This window comes from Coenobita brevimanus, chromosome 70 (genome assembly GCF_032717465.1).
Source record: "Coenobita brevimanus isolate Jiangsu-jjx chromosome 70, ASM3271746v2, whole genome shotgun sequence".
Lineage (NCBI taxonomy): Eukaryota > Metazoa > Arthropoda > Malacostraca > Decapoda > Coenobitidae > Coenobita > Coenobita brevimanus.
The window spans coordinates 35,364,126-35,383,563 of NC_137023.1; the positions used below are offsets into that span (position 1 = coordinate 35,364,126).

A 19,438-nucleotide genomic window follows, 5' to 3' on the forward strand; every position below is an offset into this window, starting at 1 on the left:
TGATGCATGACACGGATTTATGACATTACTACAGTGGTCCATTTAATTTACATAAAGATTTGAACAATAATCTAAATTACATCCATGTAAATATCAGAATCAAGCCTAAGTTAGTCGCAGTGTAGAATTATTTGGATTTACAATTATTTACATCCTATGAAAACTGTACTACAGGAACATACAACAGTATAGTAGTAGTAGTACTAATAGTAGTAGTAGCTGCAGTAATGATAATAGTTAATAAATAATAATAGTAATAATAATAATAAACAGACCTGTAGTTGTAAATAAGGCTACATTCTAATACGGCTGCGTAATATCCACCTGAACATACCCCGAACCATATGTTTTAAAGAACCAGGAAATAAGATAACGATAAACCAGGTATCTTGGATGTGGTTAATTATAGTACTAGATAGGTGAAAATTATCTTCTAAACACCTGGCTACCGTCACAGCACCTGCCTCTGCCTACCTCTCCTCGCAACACACCTGCCTTCCCTCAACATACCTGCCTAGCCTCACAACACACCTGCCTCACCTCTCAACCCACCACTCACCTCACAACACCCCTCCCTCACCTCACAACACACTTGCCTCGCCTCTCTAAACATCTGCCTCACCTCTGTACAACTCGCCTAGTCTTTCAACACACCTGCTTCACCTCACAACAAACCTGTCTCGCCCCACAACACACCTGCCTCACCTTTACACACCTCCTTTACCTCTCAACACACCTGTCTCACCTCTCAACACACCTGCCTCACCTCTCTACACACCCGTCTCACCTCTCACCTCACAACACCCCTGCCTTACCTCACAACACACCAGCCTAGCTCTCAACCTAACTCTCACCTCTCTACACACTGTCTCACCTGTCTCCACAACTGTCGCCTTTCATCACACCTGCCTCACCTCTCTACATACCTGCCTAGGCTCTCAACATACCTCCCTTACACACAACATGCATCACACCTCGACATATCTTTAGCATTAAACCACTCATACCTGCTCTTGGTCTTGCTGATGCTGGTTATGATGATGATGATGATGACAGAAACGATGATGATGATGATGATGCAATGACAGCTGCCAATGATGGAAAACTGGTGCTGATCATGATACAAAAAAAAAAATCATACTAATGACGATGAAGAAAGCTTGTGGAAACGATGATGTGAAGCAAGCTAATAACGATGATGAATAGAAGGCTGATGATGATGATAATAATAATAAGAGAACTGTGATGGAAAAGAAAACCAATGATGAAGACGACACGAAAAAACCTGAATGATAATTAAGAAGGCTAATGATGATGACGATGATGATGATAAAGAAAACCAATGATGCGAAGAAAACTCATCATCACAACGGAGAAGAACGTCGCAGATGATGATGATGATGATGATAAAAAAAAAAAAATAAAAAAAAAACTCATGGTGCAAAGAAAACCCATGATCACATCAAAGAAGAAATTTCCTGATGATGATGATGATGACGATGATAATGAAGACGATGAAAGCAGAGTCGACGGATGCAACTGAGCGAGGAGGTGGAAGGCGAGGGAGGAACTATGGGGCCCTAATCAGCCATTGGAATCCTGCAGGAAATACCAGTGTGAGTCCTTCGTGCTTAACAAAGAGCGAATATAATCACTCGGCTTGCTCAATCGTTCCAACTACAGTCACGCAAAGATATGGAACCCTGAGGGATGATTTCTGAAACAAACAAATCCTAGACACGCATTATACCGGTACGTAAAATAATGGGTTTAGTACACAATATTATGAAAGGTGGAAACGATAATGTGACGTTTTGGAGGTCGGAATATGTACACACTCTCTCTCTCTCCAAAAACTAATCTTAGTTACGACGGGATAATGATCATAAGTAAATTTGTAAATCCAGGTGCTGACATTATCTACCTTCATAAATACAGCAGGAAGCAGTAATTAGCCCGGAGAGGCAATGGTTACTACAGCTAATAAATTTCTTGCTCAATCTACTAGGCCAAGGTCAAGGTAGTTATAATCCTGTTCTCTGCTTTGATGTAGTGCGAGAAATTAATTAGTAGATAGACAGGTAAGTGTTACACCTGGGAAACTGCTGGTTGCTAATTGGACGTCGATAATGCTGTCAAATTTTGGTGCGGTGCTGTTCAATATACTAATGAATACACCTTAACAACAACAATAATAAACGGATAAAGGTATGTTACAATTACCTCTTCTATACACTGATGAATACACCTACCAAACTATAATTAACAGGTGAAAGTATGTAACAATAAGCACTTGGAATAATTGTGCTAATCTATGTACTTCGGTGTACTAGTAACACAGTAATACACACACACACACACACACACACAACACTAAGCACAGGGAAATGTTATGACGATGGCTAAAGGTGTTCACTCTAGCCACCGAAGTCATGCTATGTTAATGTTCTCTAGCCTGACGAACACAGCAAGACACAGTCCAACAGCTGCAAATAAAACTGCTGTTCAATCCATGTCCTGCTACGGTGATGTTCTCTGCACTGATGAACATTTACAAGACACAACAATTACAAGTAGAGCAGTAAATGATGATAGGCGTCAGAGCAACTAATTATCAACGAAAAAAATTATCCAACCAAATGAAAAAAATAATCCAAGCAACGTCTGCAAACGTGTGAATGTTGGCTGCAATCATCAAAATAATCAGAGCACAGTGATAAGTACTAAACAAAAAACAGAGTACAGAAATAGGTACTAAAAGGAAAGGCACAGGTGTTCTTCATATCCACTGACTTCCTGACTATCCTCATAAAATTGGCTACACCTGAAATTTGTTTTGTGCATCTTCCTCCCTTACCTGTGAGTACTAACTGATAAGGAAAAGAGGATCCTGTTGCACGGATACTAGGCTACACAAACGTTGCTTCTTACACATATACCGTACACTTTTAAAATGGATTATCCTATCAACTTCCATATCTAATAACGCTAATTTATACATATGGGATGACTATATGAATTTGCTAGGATGACGTTCAATAAATTTACCTTTTCTGCTACCTAGCGATTTTACTCAGCTTAAGAGGGCATCCTAGGAGTGAAGGGGTTAATGAGGGCTATGTAATCCCTCAATTCAAGGTCTCCACGATGCTGGATTAAATAAAAAGATGTTCTGTGGGTAAGGGGATTAATGACAGGATTTTTACACCACGAGATGAGGTCTGATGGGGTAATGGCAGTGATCTTACACTTCCCGGTATGAGTGAGGGGAGTGTCCTCTCTCACACCACTGCACTCCACACACCACACCAAAATATCTTACACAACCTTACACTACACCACAACCCACCCGACTACCTCACGCCACACACCACTTCCCATCACACCATATCACAGAACACCACACCCCACACACCATGCCACACCCCACACACCACTACCACCACACCACACCACACAAGGGGCGTTCACCTCGGGGGCTCACCATCTAGGAGTCATTCCCAGCAAATTGCTCTTGGTGACAACTTTTTGCAATATCGTCAGTGGCACGACCTTTGACCCGACCCAGCGCGACCCCTGTGCCCTCAATGCCGGTGTGCGGGAGACTCTCACCACACACACACACATACACATACACACACACTGGGGGTTTCATGAGGGAAAAATGAAACTCGAGTAGAAAGTGCATATACGTGAGAGAGAGAGAGAGAGAGAGAGAGAGAGAGAGAGAGAGAGAGAGAGAGAGAGAGAGAGAGAGAGATTGTGGTGGAAGAAAGTCACTCCGTCACAGAAAGAACATGAGCCAGTGATGCTCACACGATCTCTCTCTCTCTCTCTCTCTCTCTCTCTCTCTCTCATAATTGATGTTCCTCTCTTTTACCTACATAAATAATTCTCTTTCTCTCTCTAATAATTCATGTTCCTCTCTTTTACCTACATAAATAATTCTCTTTTTTTTTCTCTCTCTTATATAATGGATGTAACTTTTAACTACATAAATAATTCTCTCTCTCTCTCTCTCTCTCTCTCTCTCTCTCTCTCTCTCTCTCTCTCTCTCACACACACACACAAACACACACATATAGAAAGGTGTGTGTGTGTGTGTGTGTGTGTGTGTGTGTGTGTGTGTGTGTGTGTGTGTGCGCGTGCGCGCGCGATAAGCAGTTTCCATATTTAAACGTACACAGATAGTTTAAATGTACTTGTCGACAATTTCAATGTACTTAGCAAATATTTAAATAGCCTTGGCAACAATTTAAATGGACCCAGCAACAAATATACAGAACCGTGTTAATTACAATTTACGTGAGTATACAGCAAACATCAAATAAAAAAATAATAACGAATAAATAATAATGAATAATAATAATAATAATAATAATAATAATAATATGCTTCCATCAGTTACTGTACCAGTTTCCAAAATACGCAATCGTAAAAAAAAAAAATGCGTAGATACAAAATATCATTAAAATATGGCGTATAATACCCGTACCTGTAGTGTAAATAAATAAATATAGTAAATTGATGTTTATTTTTGTCATTAGTTTGAAATACCTTGCCAATAATACAAAATGAGGGAACAGTGTAAATTACCTTTTCAATACGTTAATTAATCTCAGGTAAGGTTCTTATAGGGATGTTTGTGTTGTTTTTATCAATTTCCGTCCACTAGACCACCTTAAAAAAAAAAAAAAAAAGTGCTAAACTGTAAATATTACCCATGAGTAAACTTATGGGACGTAAATTACTCTATTATTCTACACATAAATAAATTAATATTAAGTTTTTATGTACTCCAAATCCATGCTGTTCATGCTTTAATTACCCATAAAGTACAATAATATTACCTGCCTTTATCAGTTTCAATTTTATGTGCCAATTTAACCATAAAAATACGTGGCTAAATTAATATACTTTTTTATTCCGTTCCCAATTAGTTAACATGTGATTCATCTTAATACAAGTACAAATGATCTGACTTTTTACATTAATTTCAAGTTTGTGTGTAAAGTAACCTTACAAATACGTAAAGTAAGACCAAGTAACTTTTTAATCCAGTGTCTGTTTCTTTTGATGCACTTTGACCCCTTCAATACGATTATGTATTTCTTAGTTCATTCTTGCTATTCCCAGACGGATTTATGCAACCTGGGGAAAACATCTTGAAGGGAAGGAATTAATGAGGGCCACCGTATATCAACCCCCCCCCCCTTTTGAGAAATCTCCGGTAAGCTGAAGAAAACCGTGTAGAAGCCGCGAAAATGGAAAATACGGCATCTGATTGAAGGGGTTAAGAAGAAATACCGGTACGTAAAATTGTATCTGGTGTGGTTTTATCTTCAGTTTGTCAGGCTGTAATACACTGTAAATCAATATCACGTTTTCTAATCATTAAGGTGTAAATGACCGTAAACGTAAACTAAGTGATAAGTGGTTTTTATCAGTTTCCCCTGCACTGCCCCCCTACCTATCCCCCCAGCACCTGACACCGGGCAAGAGCAGCGACCCAGTGCGTCTGCCAACACCACACTACGCACCCAAGGCCAACACACACACACACACACACACACACACACACACACACACACACACACACACACACACACACACACACACACACCTATTAGTGAGTCGTTTGTTTTCGGCTCTGTAAAGATTGATGTGAGGGTTGGTATACTGTATAATTCTTTTACACACACACACACACACACACACACACACACACACACACACATAGTTACTCGTTAGTGTGACACTGTAGCAAGGATGATGGTATATGGATCTTTTACACACACACACACACACACACACACACACACACACACACACACACACACACACACACACCTATGTTTTTCTTGCCAGTCCATAGGCACTTTTGTTTATTTTCTTTTTTTATTTTTTTTTACTTATTTTTGGAAGAGGCGGTTCAAGTCCAAAATTTCTTTCGTTCCTAACATTATTAATTACACATATGGTACTGTACTTAATTAGGGAGTACTTACTAAATACATGTATGGTACTGTACTTAATTAGGGGATACCGGTAGTAATTAATGTATGGTACTGTACTTAATTAGGGGATATCGGTAGTAATTACATGCATGGTACTGTACTTAATTAGCGGATACTAATTACATGTATGGTACTGTACTTAATTAGGGGATATCGGTAGTAATTACATGCATGGTACTGTACTTAATTAGGGGATACTAATTACATGTATGGTATTGTACTTAATTAGGGAGTACTTACTTATTACATGGTGCTGTACTTAATTAGGGAGTATTTACTAATTACATGGTGCTGTACTTAAGATACTAATTACATGGTACAGTCCTTAATTAGAAGATGCTAAGTACGATAACATGAGACCATATAACTTATCATTAGATGTACCGTACTGTAGTACAGGCTAATCGGCTTGATATTAGAGGTAGAACAGGTTAATTGCCTTGTTCCAATAAAAGCCTGTTTAGCACTAGACAAGATCCTTATTAGGTGTGACTCTAATTAATCCCACAGCACCTTTGATAACACAACTGATTTAACACCAACATATAACACAGCACCCATAACAGATCAAATGCAGGACAGTGTGTTAGGCAGTGTTTGTGATAAGGCTGGATACACCTAGGCAGTGTTTGTGATATGGACACACCTACAGTAGGCAGTGCTTATGATATGGATACACCTAGGCAGTGCTTGTGATATGGCTGGATACACCTAGGCAGTGCTTGTGATATGGCTGGATACACCTAGGCAGTGCTTGTGATATGGCTGGATACACCTAGGCAGTGTTTCTGATATGGCTGAATAAACCTAGGCAGTGTTTGTGATATGGCTGGATAAACCTAGGCAGTGTTTGTGATATGGCTGGATAAACCTAGGCAGTGTTTGTGATATGGATACACCTTGGCAGTGTTTGTGATAAGACTCGATACACCTAGGCTGCGTTTGTGATAAGGGACTGGATACACTTAGCCTACACATAAAACCAAATCTGTATACATAAACACCTACAGCCAAATCAACTTCTCTTTCAAATATATACCGTACAGTTCCTATACCAACCCATAAAACCAAAATCAGCCCTTTTTTAAAACTATATGTTTTTAAAAACCAATATATTCTTCTTTTCATTACCAAATAAAGTAGCAGAACAAACCCTTTACCCTGTCCACCAATCTCGTAAATGAATATAAATAAAAAGTTACGAATTAAGTGTTTTCTTTACCTATCTACGTACAGGTAAATCACTTCAGCATCACCTGTAATAAATAATAAAAAAGGTAACAGGTGAGAGTAATACAGGTAAGAGGTAAATAATGGAACACAGGTAAGAAATGAGGTAAGAGACGCAAGGTAAGGAAGGTAAGCAATTAAAGATGACAGGGGTAAGAGGTACAGGAAAGGTAATAAGTAAGAGGAATAAGGCATCAGAAGTAATATGCATGAGGTAAGAGGAAATAATGTGAGAGAGGTACCAGGTAAAAGGTGAGATACCTGTAAGCACCTTAAGGTAAGAGGTACAGGTGACAAGACAGGTAATAAAAGGCATGAGGCTGCAGCAGAAGTAATAATAGGTAAGAGAAGGTAAGAGGCAGTAAGAGACAGGTAAGAGGCAGTAAGAGGGGTAAGAAGAGGTAAGAGGCAGTAAGACAGGTAGCCGATCGACGTGCTAATCCAGTCATCTACCGCCCTGACAACACGATCGATAATAGTGAGTCAATACACACACACACACACACACACACACACACACACACACACACACACACACACACACACAGCAGTATCAGAGAAAAAAAAATCCACAAACCTATACCGGTACTAACAACTCGTACATATCACAATTTTTTTTTTTAATATGTTTCAATACCCTGCAAACTCAGCCAAAAATAAAAATAATATGAACTCCGGTGATGCTGATAACACGGAAACTATACGAATAAACTAAGCACGCGCCGCTCTCATACGTCTCTGATCAAGCTTCTTTCAATTACCCATATTCCCTCCATCTCACTTAGTTTCCAAGACCTGACACCTCACAGCAACAGTAAATATAGGAAAATAACAATAAAAATATCAGTAATGCTGGGTGATTAGGGGGTGATGATGATGATGATGATGATGATGACGACGACGATGGTGTTGGTGTTGATGGTGACGATAAACTATATGAAAAATAAAAAATGCAGAAAACTTGTTAAATCTTTCATTTCACACAAAAAAAAGTCACCTTATCACACGATCAGAAGGAGAGAGAGAGAGAGAGAGAGAGAGAGAGAGAGAGAAATATAAAAACAATCATGCCTCTAAAAACCAATGTATATTTCCTTGGTAAACAGAAACGAGATTAAAAGTGTTTATATTTATTATCTTTTCCATCACACCTGGTTTCCCTCAAGACGTAGTAAAATAATAAAATAGATGATAAAGAAGAGGAGAAAAAACTAATAATAATAATAATAATAATAATAATAATAATAATAATAATAATAATAAGAAGAAGAAGAAGAAGAACAGGAACAAGAAAAACACTAAAAAACACAGATAAATATACCAAAAACAATAAAAATCCCACCCCATATCTTTATCCCTTTCCCCTCACCTTCGTTTCCCCTCCAAGACGCAGTGAAGCATCGTGTAAGCAGCAGTGTCGTTTAAGCAGTGACATAACAGTGGTTCAGCAATTAAGCCCTCACGCACACACCTAACCAGCCCCTCCTAGGTCGCCCCCACTCAATCCGCCATGTACCTGACAGACCCTAATTAATACAAGATTCTTTGTAATCAATACAGTCCCACTCGACACCGCTGCGCATAGTGAGACCCCTACCTCCCTCCCTACCTCCGCGCCTCCCCAGCCTCCTCCTCCTCCTCCCTCCCCTGTCTGTTCCTCCTCCGCCCTCTCTCTCTCTCTCTCTCTCCCTCCCTTCCCTGTACCCTGCTACCTCTCTCCCTCTACCCCTCCCCAGCCTCCTCCTCTCCTCACTCTCCCTCCCTGCCTTCCTCCATCCACCCAGCCCGTCTCCCCACTCCCGACCCTGGATTCCTCTCCCGCCCCTGCCTGCCCTACCACCCCTCTCTTCCTCCTCCCATCTCTCCTCTCCTCATCCTCCCTCTCCCTCTCCTCCTCCACTCGCTTAACTTATTCAGTGCACCCCTGCCAAACCTGACAACTGATTATACTCTTTCTCATCCTTACTTGTTTTAATGTAGGTAAAAATGGATTCTAATTACATAGACTCAATTGCCCTCATCATATCTACCTGTACTGTATTTAACTACCTTTTATATCTATATTTTTTCATTTAAGCAACAATGTGATGATGATTATATAATACTTTCCCTAAAATCTGTCATAACTGAGAGAGAGAGAGAGAGAGAGAGAGAGAGAGAGAGAGAGAGAGAGAGAGAGAGAGAGAGAGAGACAGACAGACAGACAGACAGAGTTTCTTCTTTAACGAAATTTTATATATACAATGACGATAAAATTCCGTCAACTACCAACGCGGCACACAGGTACGTTAACATACGGCTCCTTGGATTACTACACAGGTAACGGGAGAGTAATAATAAAGAAACACACACACACTCTTCAAATACCGGTATCAATCTTGCCTACTCACCAAGCATTTATAGTGGCTATTATTAACCTTCTTCCTTCATTACTATCTAACAACATTCCTCTCTAACTTGCTTACCTCAATATACTACGGTACACCCCAGTTTACAAGAACCTGTTTTTTCCTTTATTTATTTTGGCCATGAGTGGAGGATGGTGAGCGAGAGACTAACGAGGAGTGCTTGCGAGTGAGGTGGAAGGGGGGATGAGGGATGGAGAGGCCGAGGATGAGATGGAGGAAAGGAGTGGAGAGGTTTATGAGAGAGGGGGAGGTGAGCTGAGAGCAGGACAGTGAAATGGCGTTGGACAGGGCGACATGGAGGCGATTTGTCAGTGGTCACCCCTTACGGGATTGAGGCGTCTGGGAATAATTTTTTTTTTTTTTTTTTTAAGTAAAACAATCTTACTCAAATTTCCCGCCACCTAGCCACCATTAGCCCCAAATGCTTGATGAGAGAGAGAGTCAAATAATGTCGGCACGTTATAGGCCTATCACCTTTCCCTTACGCCCTTTATCATGAGGCTCCAAAACCAACCTTGCCAGAACTGAGAGAGAGAGAGAGAGAGAGAGACTTCCACTTTAACCTTTTCCACCTAAGAAAGTCATTTTTCTTTAAGCTAACGTCAAACTATTTTTTTTTTTCATTGGCTAACGTCACTTTCTTTCGTCAATTTCAGACATCTCCCTCGAAGTGAAGGGGGTAACTTGGGGTACATGACTTCCATGTATTTCTAAACATGAATAAAATAGTTTGTAATTAACGAGAAAAAATGTCACAGGAACGAAAAGGCTAATATTTCACAAAGGCTAATCATTCCAGTTTCGTTGTGGTAATTGTTTGTGGTGAAAATTACGAGACACGTTTTCACACAATTTACGTTTTTACACAATTTAAACACACACACACACACACACACACACACACACACACACAAAGGCAAAGGTACATACACGCAATCTTCGACAAATCTTACAATCGAGAAAGAAAATGGTGTGGACAATGAATAAATAATACCTAGGAAAGTATAACTAATATAAAAGCATGAACAAGCATTTCACACACAAATTATAAAAAAGAAAAAAAAAATGAGACTATAACCATGCGTCCTTCTGTACACAAACCCATACAGTTTACGTTTCAGAAAGTCAAAGCAGAAACGACACCAACTTACACTCAAGAAGGTAAGAAAGAATGACAAGTACCTACACAGTACATTCTCGTGCAAGTCAGAGAGCATACGGTAAACAAAAACTCACACAACAGGCCCAAAAAGGTAAGTATAAAAAATAATCACACGCAGCATCTTAAGAAACTGACACTAACCTTAAATACAACTTAGGATCCATAACAAAAGATAGAGTTACCGTATAAACAATCTTCCTTATAAACGGAATCTCCTCTATATAACTCCTATTCCGTTCAACGTGGCGATTTCTTGTGGGTTGTGGGGGCAGCTCAGTCGGCTTTAACTGTGTTTACTCAGAAGCATTTATAGATTTCCCACTCCCACCTACGAGCCCACACCAGCAGTCGGAGCCGTCCCCTCAACGCACAACTACCAGGTATCTATATAGTGAAGCGCTATTTACGGTTCACCCTATAAAACTTACGCTTGAGTAAAATCAATCTTACGAACAATTCACACTCAGAAAAGTACGATACAAACAAGCAATCTTTCCACTCAAATTATGTCTTACATACATGCATACATATAGACAGACAGATAGACAGACAGACAAATTGAGAGGTAGACATAAATTAAGGAATAATTTTTTTCAGCTTAAGGACTTTCGTAATGAACGGGTTAATGTGAGGTATACCTAACCCCCCCAGCTCGAAAAATCACAAGTAAAATAGTTTGAAATAAAGAAAAATATATGAATACCACCATCGGAATGAAGTTATTATCATAAGTTCATGAATATGGTCTCAGGTCTGGTTTCAGAAGTGACGGGGCAAAAGAAAGTTAAAAATAATCTTAACCCAAAACACCGTCGCAGCTAATTTCAAGATTTTTTTCTTTTTACATCCATATTTACAATCGCCAGACGATTCTATAAGCATCTGAAGAGACTTACTGATATGGAGGGGATGGATACTGCCTTCAGTCACCCGTTCAAGAATAAGGCCTTCGCTAAATGACATACCGGTACGATGGTCTATTCACTGATCAGAAACACTTCCCCAACCAATTACTACCAGGTACCTGACTGAAGGTGATTAAGTTCAAGAAAGTTTATGAATACACCCTAGAACAACGCCGAGGAAAGCTTAAAAATATCAAGCTGATTTCTAAAGACCAAGAAAATTTATAAGTACATCCTCAAGTCTGCTATCTTGAGTGACGATGCCCATGAAAGTTCTGGAAAAGAGCCTCAAAATTGGTTCCGAAAATGACATTAACCAAGAAAAAATACAAATACCATGATCCCAGGTTTGGTTTAAGAAGTGATGCGCCAAAACTAAGCGAAAAAAAAAAAAATAATAATCGGCAAAAGTAACCGACAAAATCATCTCATTCTCAAAACGCCACCACCGCAGGAAATAGCTGCCAAAAATATTCCACTACACGACAACGCTCCATGTGTTTCGCCTCACGGGATAATTACATCTTGGATACTATTACACCGTGAATTAACTCTTGACAAAATTATGAAGTCAGGAGTGTTAGGTTACAAACTGGCTTTTAAATTCAAGTGTTATGACGTCACTACCCTCCATTCATAAGACCTCACTCCTTCACTACAATAGCATATTTTGCATGTACCGCAATTATTACTTTTTTTTTTTTTACTAGGCGGTTTATAGCCTTAATTATCCCTGAATTATCCCTTCAATGTCAGAAACCTGTCTAAAGTTTAAACCTAACCGCCTGTCAGTTGCAAAATTCAAAAAGACGTCATAGGTTACTGACAACTAATATCTTCCACTTCATCAATATCACCGACACAGTAAATAAAACATCGTTGCACAAAACACAAATAAGTCTCTCTCTCTCTCTCTCTCATTTATTTGTAGCAACACCCTCTGACGACAACCAACCCTTTCACAACGATGACGTCACTGACCAAACACCAGTCGATTTCCTTCAACTTTGGGAGTATGTATGTATGTATGTATGAATAATATGAATAAAAAAATACAACACCGTCATCGTACTGAAAGGAGTTATCCACGCGAGTACTGTTAAATTTAAAAAGCAAAGTAAAACATATTCAAACTATCAACTGACCACTATGCACACAGCCTCGTCATACTATCTTGTTCTGCGTCAACTTTACACACACACACACACACACACACACACACACACACACACACTACTGCGGTACTATGAAGTTCAGTGAGATCATGTAGGAACAAAGAACTTTTTAACTTCGCGAGACAACCAGATTAACTACGCTTGTCTTCGTACACACACACACACACACAACGTTCGCATCTTACTGCACATTTTCCCTGCAACAAAAACCTACACAAAACCTACACATTCACTCCACTGCATACACATACACACTCGACCTCTCATTGAACATATAACGTTTAACATCAATACATACTGACGAATACATATAGAACAAACAGTGCAATAAAGTCCCTTACCCCACGGCTATTGTACACACACACACACACACACACACTAACATTTCGTTAGATTATTCTTTCCACAGGGTATCACAAAAATATACAACGCTATCATTTATACCATTTTTGAAACAAACACACACACACATGCAGTCTCCCCCTCTCACACGCACACTCCCGTCACACACACAATTAGCATGTCACTGAATATTCTCCAATCATAAACACATACACAACCCAACACAATATCTCCATCACATACACAAACGCCCCCAATTCACTCAACATTCTATCATATACAAACTCATGCTCTCTCTCTCTCTCTCTCTCATACACACACACACACACACACACACACACACACACACACATAAATACACGGACATTAGTAGTAACATTCTATAATACACTCAAGCATAATTCTCTCCCTCTCTCCAAAATTCATATATACAATCCTTGAGAAAACGCACATCCTACAAACAAGTCTAAAATACACACCATACACACGACTAGAGAGAGAGAGACAGAGGCAGAAGCAGCACCATCCTACAGCACACACAGGCGTCCCTACCCCCAAAAGGGAGGCTACCATCCCATAAACCGTGGGAGGAAGAGAGGAGAGGAGGAAGGGGGGGGGAGAGATGTGGAGGGAAGCGGAGGGAGGGAGGGAGTGGAGGGAAGGAGGGAGGGAGGGAGGAGTATCTAACCTACTCTGAAACAAGCGGCCAGAGAGCAGATACAGAGGACTGTGTTGGGGATCGATACAGGCTACGCATCGACAATGAAAATCGGCGAAGGGTGTTTTACTTTGGCCTTGCTAGCTTAAATTATTCCAAATCAAAATATTTCGCAAGATCTAGTTAAAAAAAAAAAAAGAAGATACGTAGGCACCGAAAACGTGACTTCTTAGGCAGGGCTCACGTTTATAATACACAAGCGCCGAATCCTGCAGGTCACCGCTTTCTCCAGTATACGAAGAACCCTTACAAAATATAAAATAAACTTAGCTCTAAAAAGATAAACCTAGCTCTAAAAATGTGAGGAAATACGTAGCAAACCTGCGTGACCGCCAGGATGTTACATAACGCTTTTGTTATTTAGGTAAGGGAGAGAGGCTGTATGTTTGCATATGTTTCCCTTCATGACTATCATTACTAACGCCAAGGTATGTGAGGAATGAGTGTGTTGAGAACTGGGTCTTGTGACATGAAGTGTGGTTCCATTGCCACTATCCTGATTAATTCTCTAAATATTATACCTAGATAGCCCGGGCCAATTCTGTCTTTTGTTTGCTTGTTCCACTTCATTCACTTAAACCCCGGTTTACCGCGGCCCAACGTCGACTCAATCATCTTTAATCACTGCACAGAATACTACGCTATACCGCATTACAATAATTCTGGCTTAATCATTCAGTCGACGATTAATCAAACAAGCAAATATTATTCGACTAAATAATTTCGAATCTTTCAAACGTCATATCCCAACGCGGAGAGAAAACATTAGGTCTCCTCCCCAGCCCGTCTCCCGGCAGCCACACACCTTTCTTGTGCACTGCAGCTCACCACGCCACGCGGAACTTAAGTTAGCGATGGCGGAATAAGCCACAATTTCTATTTCCAAGCTTCTACTTCGCCAACCGCTATCATTTTCTATCTGATAATTATGCTTTTAGTTAGTACTCAAAGCCCACAGGCAAAATTCACCATATCAATAACAATATACGCCAATGTTAATATTTAACTCCGTAAAATAATTTCTCCCGCCAAATTAAATTCCCAGTCAAGCTAATGATGTACATTTCCCATCGGATTGTTTTCTCTAATTTTACTCATTTTAGTTTTGCAAATTTCTGGTGGTGGATTAGTGATGTTAGAGTGTGGTGATAGTGTTGAGGGAGTGTGGGTGAGGTTGGAGTGCGTGGATGCCAGGGTGAGGGAAGAGTCGCTGTACCGGGGTCGGCGGCACACAAGGGCTTGGGACGAGAGCGGGGCGTGGAGTGGGGGACGGCAGACGTTACACATAAACTACAACATTCTTCTTAGCTCCACGGCTCCTAACCCAAACGCTTACATGAACAATTGATATTCACCCAAGAATATCAATGCCAATATGTCGATAAATGATAGGCTGTGACCCCGGCTTGCCCCTGCGCACTACATACAGGAAAGGGCAAATGATAAACCCCGCCAGTTCCTGCACCAATTCGGGAAATAAAAAAATATTTGAAGAATCTACCCCCACCGTAACCGGCAAAAAAAAAAAAAAAAAAAAGTCCATCCCCCCCCTTTTTTTTTTAACCTGCGGGAGTCGATGCCTAGCCTGCTATCATCCCACAGTGTGAAATATCGCACAACAAGCAAAATAGAGATAGTGAAGATTTGTAAGAAGTAAAAGAGGAGTCCCGTTAGAGCGACATTGCAGTGAGCCGAGCCACGTCCACACCTAATTCACCGTGTCGCCAACCAGTTGATTCATCACGAGACCTAGCCAAAGATGGGGCAAAGACAGTATTCATATCCAGCTAAGAAAGACAGTACAGGGAGGGAGGGGGGGACTGAACCATTGCCACCACAGGGACGAGGTTACCCTAAGCGGATCACGAAATGGTTTAAAGTTGCTCCCTAGCTTTTCACATTCATGTTGCATTGCCGGCATTTAAGCCTTCACAGGGTGGGGGGTTGATAAGTCACGGAGAGGGGAGGTGGGGGAGTGGGGAGGAAGGGTATAAAAAAAAAAAAAAAAAGTGCAACCCGAGACTAATGACTCTCAAACACTCGTGTAGTGAAGGTGAGGACGAAGCCTCCTTGAAAAGTCATCATGAATCCCGAGCGGTGTCATCACATGTATGGCAACAGCGCTCGGGCGAGAGAGGGAGAGGGAGAGTGAGAGAGGCCAAGTGTGGCAACGCCGCCGAGATCATCATCAACTCGGCACGGCAGACGGCGCTACAACACTAATATTTCACTCACACCGATTTAGTCCTCCAACCAGAAATCGTGTATAAGTGAATTACGAGAGAGGGGGTAAGGGATCATTTGACTCCCAGGCTTGTGGAAGCGTGGGGGGGAAGGGAAGGAATATTTTTTGGGGAGAGGAAGGAGGAAAGAGGTTATGAAACGAGGCAAAACTCCTGTAGGGATGAGGTTTTTAGGAGTTTAAGCGCTGACAATGGCTGGGTAGATGCGTCCAGGTGACCACGGCGACTCTTGACCCCTTATCACATCCACTACAGCACCGCCCCGCCTACCAGTCCTTCACACTTTTTACCTTCAGTCCATACATTATTCATATTCGTGCAAATCAAACGTGGAGGTTACGGAGGTGAAGTCAGGTACAAGTTAGCTTCACTGACGAAAGTATTTGACACTAATTTTACATTTTACCTCCGAACCGTCATAACTCGGCACCAAATACCAATTTTACTTAATATTACTTAATCCACTTCATATTCGTGCAAATCAAACATGGAGGTTGTCAGGAATGAGTCACTGATAAAGCCTCTGCCACTCATTATTCATTGTACTCCCGAAGTAAGTCTCAACACTTCATTAATCTTATTACTTAAATCACTTCATATTCGTGCAAATCAAACATGGAGGTTGTCAGGAATGAGTCACTGATAAAGCATTTGCCACTCATTTTTTATTGTACCCCATAAGTAAATGTCTTAGCACTTCATTAATCTTATTACTTAATCCACTTCGTATTCATGCAAATCATACATGAAGGTTGTCAAGATGGAGTCACTGATAAAGCGGTACTCATTTTAAATTCTACTCCCGAAGTAAATGTCTCTGCACTATTCGTTTATCTTCTTAATATTACTTAATCCACTTCATATTCATGCATATGGAGGTTATGAAGGTGAAGTAAGGTAAGGTCACTGACGAAAGCGTTTGCCACTTTGTATTCTACCCCTCAATCCATCTGCGGCATCATCTACCCACCGCACAAGTGTCTGAGCATATAGCAATCTCGTTCTCTTAATAATACTTAATCCACTTATAATTATTATCACTTGTACACATCCAACGTTCAGCAGACCATTACCATAGTTTTCAGATCGTTGGAGACCATTACGTTGGTTTTCTGCTCGTTTTCAGTTCAACTTCTTTACTTGTATTTGTGGCAGTGTATGTAGCAAAACTGGACAAATATTACGCTTTCAGTTCAAATTTAACACTTCAGCGTATGTAACAAACTGGCCATAGCATACGAAATTACTTGCATCAATAGTATTTATATATGAAAACTGGCCGATACAAATAAAATTACTTGCTTCAACAGTATTCTCAAAAACACTTCGCACTCCGATATGACACTTTCTCCCGGCCATTCACTAGCACTTGGGTTTCTCTTTTCAACACTTTTATTTGTCACAGTCGCAAGCACACTCTTACACACGGCACCACTTTTCTTGTCAACTGGCTTGCTTGGCTCTTGCTTAGAATAAACTTGCTGTAATCCATGGTAAGGGCCTGTCACTGGAATAAGGCACTGATGGCGAGAGTGTGGGCTTGCAAGTATAGGGATGGGGAGAATTTCGACATGAACTGTCCAAAGAAATCAAGCTATCAATAAAATACGCGCTTTCAAAACTTTCAAAACAAGATTTTATTATTAAACATCCACATCGCATCTTTAGGTGATAAAAAATGTCAGGAAGATTTTGAATTAACCACTAAATAACTTCATCTTTTCGTACTGCATAAATTTTTTAATCAAACGTCAATATTACGGACACTCATGTCGACATCTCCCCGCAAGCACCTTCAAGCAAAAGCAGATCTGGTACTTACTTCAGAGAGGAAGGTCTGTGCTGCTTTCTGGGCGCCGACGTGAAGGAGGTATTCGTACACATATAACGCCAATCTAGAAGCAAGAAAAACGCGAGTTAGGTGGGTGACACTACACGGGACTACAAACTTCTAACACTGGGCTACAAACTTCTAACTCAGGTATACAAACTTCTAACTGCTACCTAACCTGCCGTCAAAAGTACAGAAATTGGATAATCACTACCGTACCTAAATAACTGTATAATTCCGTGTCAACCACTACCCAAACATACACCAAAATACTCATGGCAAAAATTTAACATGCGCTTTTTGTATCACGTCACAATCTTGGTATAACATCTCCATAGACTATTTCAAACCTTTCCAACACTTCAATACATAAACTACAACACAATACACTAGTCTCCCTTTTCTCGCTGGGTAGGGGAAAAAAAAAAAAAAAAAAAAAACGGAACTAGTTGCCGAAATGTATATCCACCGAATCCCCCTGATTATTTGTATACAATGTGAAGATAAACAAGGTAGAGGAGGAATGACATCTGCTCTGCCCGGCCCCCACCTACTCCTTATTTATATCCCCGCGTCCCAAAGTAACCAGCGAGGGGGTCTGCCGTGCCACCTAAATTTATATAGGTCACATTACTGGCGCTGACATTGCCTTGGTCAGCTGGGCACAATATCGGCTCCTCTTTGTTGCTTAAATTTAAACCTCCCGCCAAAAGACAGGCTGCGAGCGTCCCCCTCTCCATCGCCCCTGCCTCCACAATGGACAAGCCACGCGGTCACCCCCTCCACAGTATTATTCACTTTCTTTCGTTATCACAATCACACACAACACTGCATGTATCTTGAAATCACGGGGAAATCGCTGGTAATGCCTCTAATCCAGGGGAGGCCGACCGCTTGCTGGAACAGCTACTATCACTCATCCTGCTAGCTCACCAAAGCTTCTGTTAATACATCATAGAAACTTTTGATGGTCAGAAACACATCCATTCTAGGATAACAGTCACTGGCACTTCCCCACTGAATGTAATCTCATCACCAAATCCTTCTTCATCGGACACGTTTCACTTACTTTTCCCTGGCTTGCGCATCGGAGGGCACGGACGAGCCCTTCCCCTTGGCGTACATGTTGAACACTGTACTGTAGCCAAGTCGACTCCAGAGCGGGGGAGGGGTGAGGCGGGGAGGGGGATGGGGAGGGATGGGACGCTGGGAGATGAGGGGGGGGGAGGCGTTGTCATGGCGACCGGCTAACGCTACCCGTTCATTGGCCGAAAACCGTACCTGGGGGGGAGGGGGTGGGGGTGCGCACGTGGGATGCTAGTTAGTCTTGTTGTCCTATGCTCCTGACACTGCATCATCCTCTACTTACACCTTTTTCCTGCACCACACTGGGGAGGCCTGGAAAAC

At 41.0% G+C, this 19,438-nt stretch overlaps 1 protein-coding gene across 1 annotated transcript in view; it reads right to left on the reverse strand.

Annotated features, from left to right (window-relative positions):
- Window positions 1–19,156, reverse strand: part of LOC145406461 (single-stranded DNA-binding protein 3-like) — a 349,906-nt gene extending 330,750 nt beyond the window's left edge. Inside the window, exons 1-2 of the mRNA XM_080277616.1 lie at window positions 19,101–19,156; window positions 18,023–18,095 (exon numbers count right to left, since the gene is read on the reverse strand). Of these exons, the coding sequence (XP_080133742.1) occupies window positions 18,023–18,095; window positions 19,101–19,156 (129 nt within the window). The remainder of the gene's footprint in view (window positions 1–18,022; window positions 18,096–19,100) is intronic.
- Window positions 19,157–19,438: the final 282 nt, after the last annotated feature.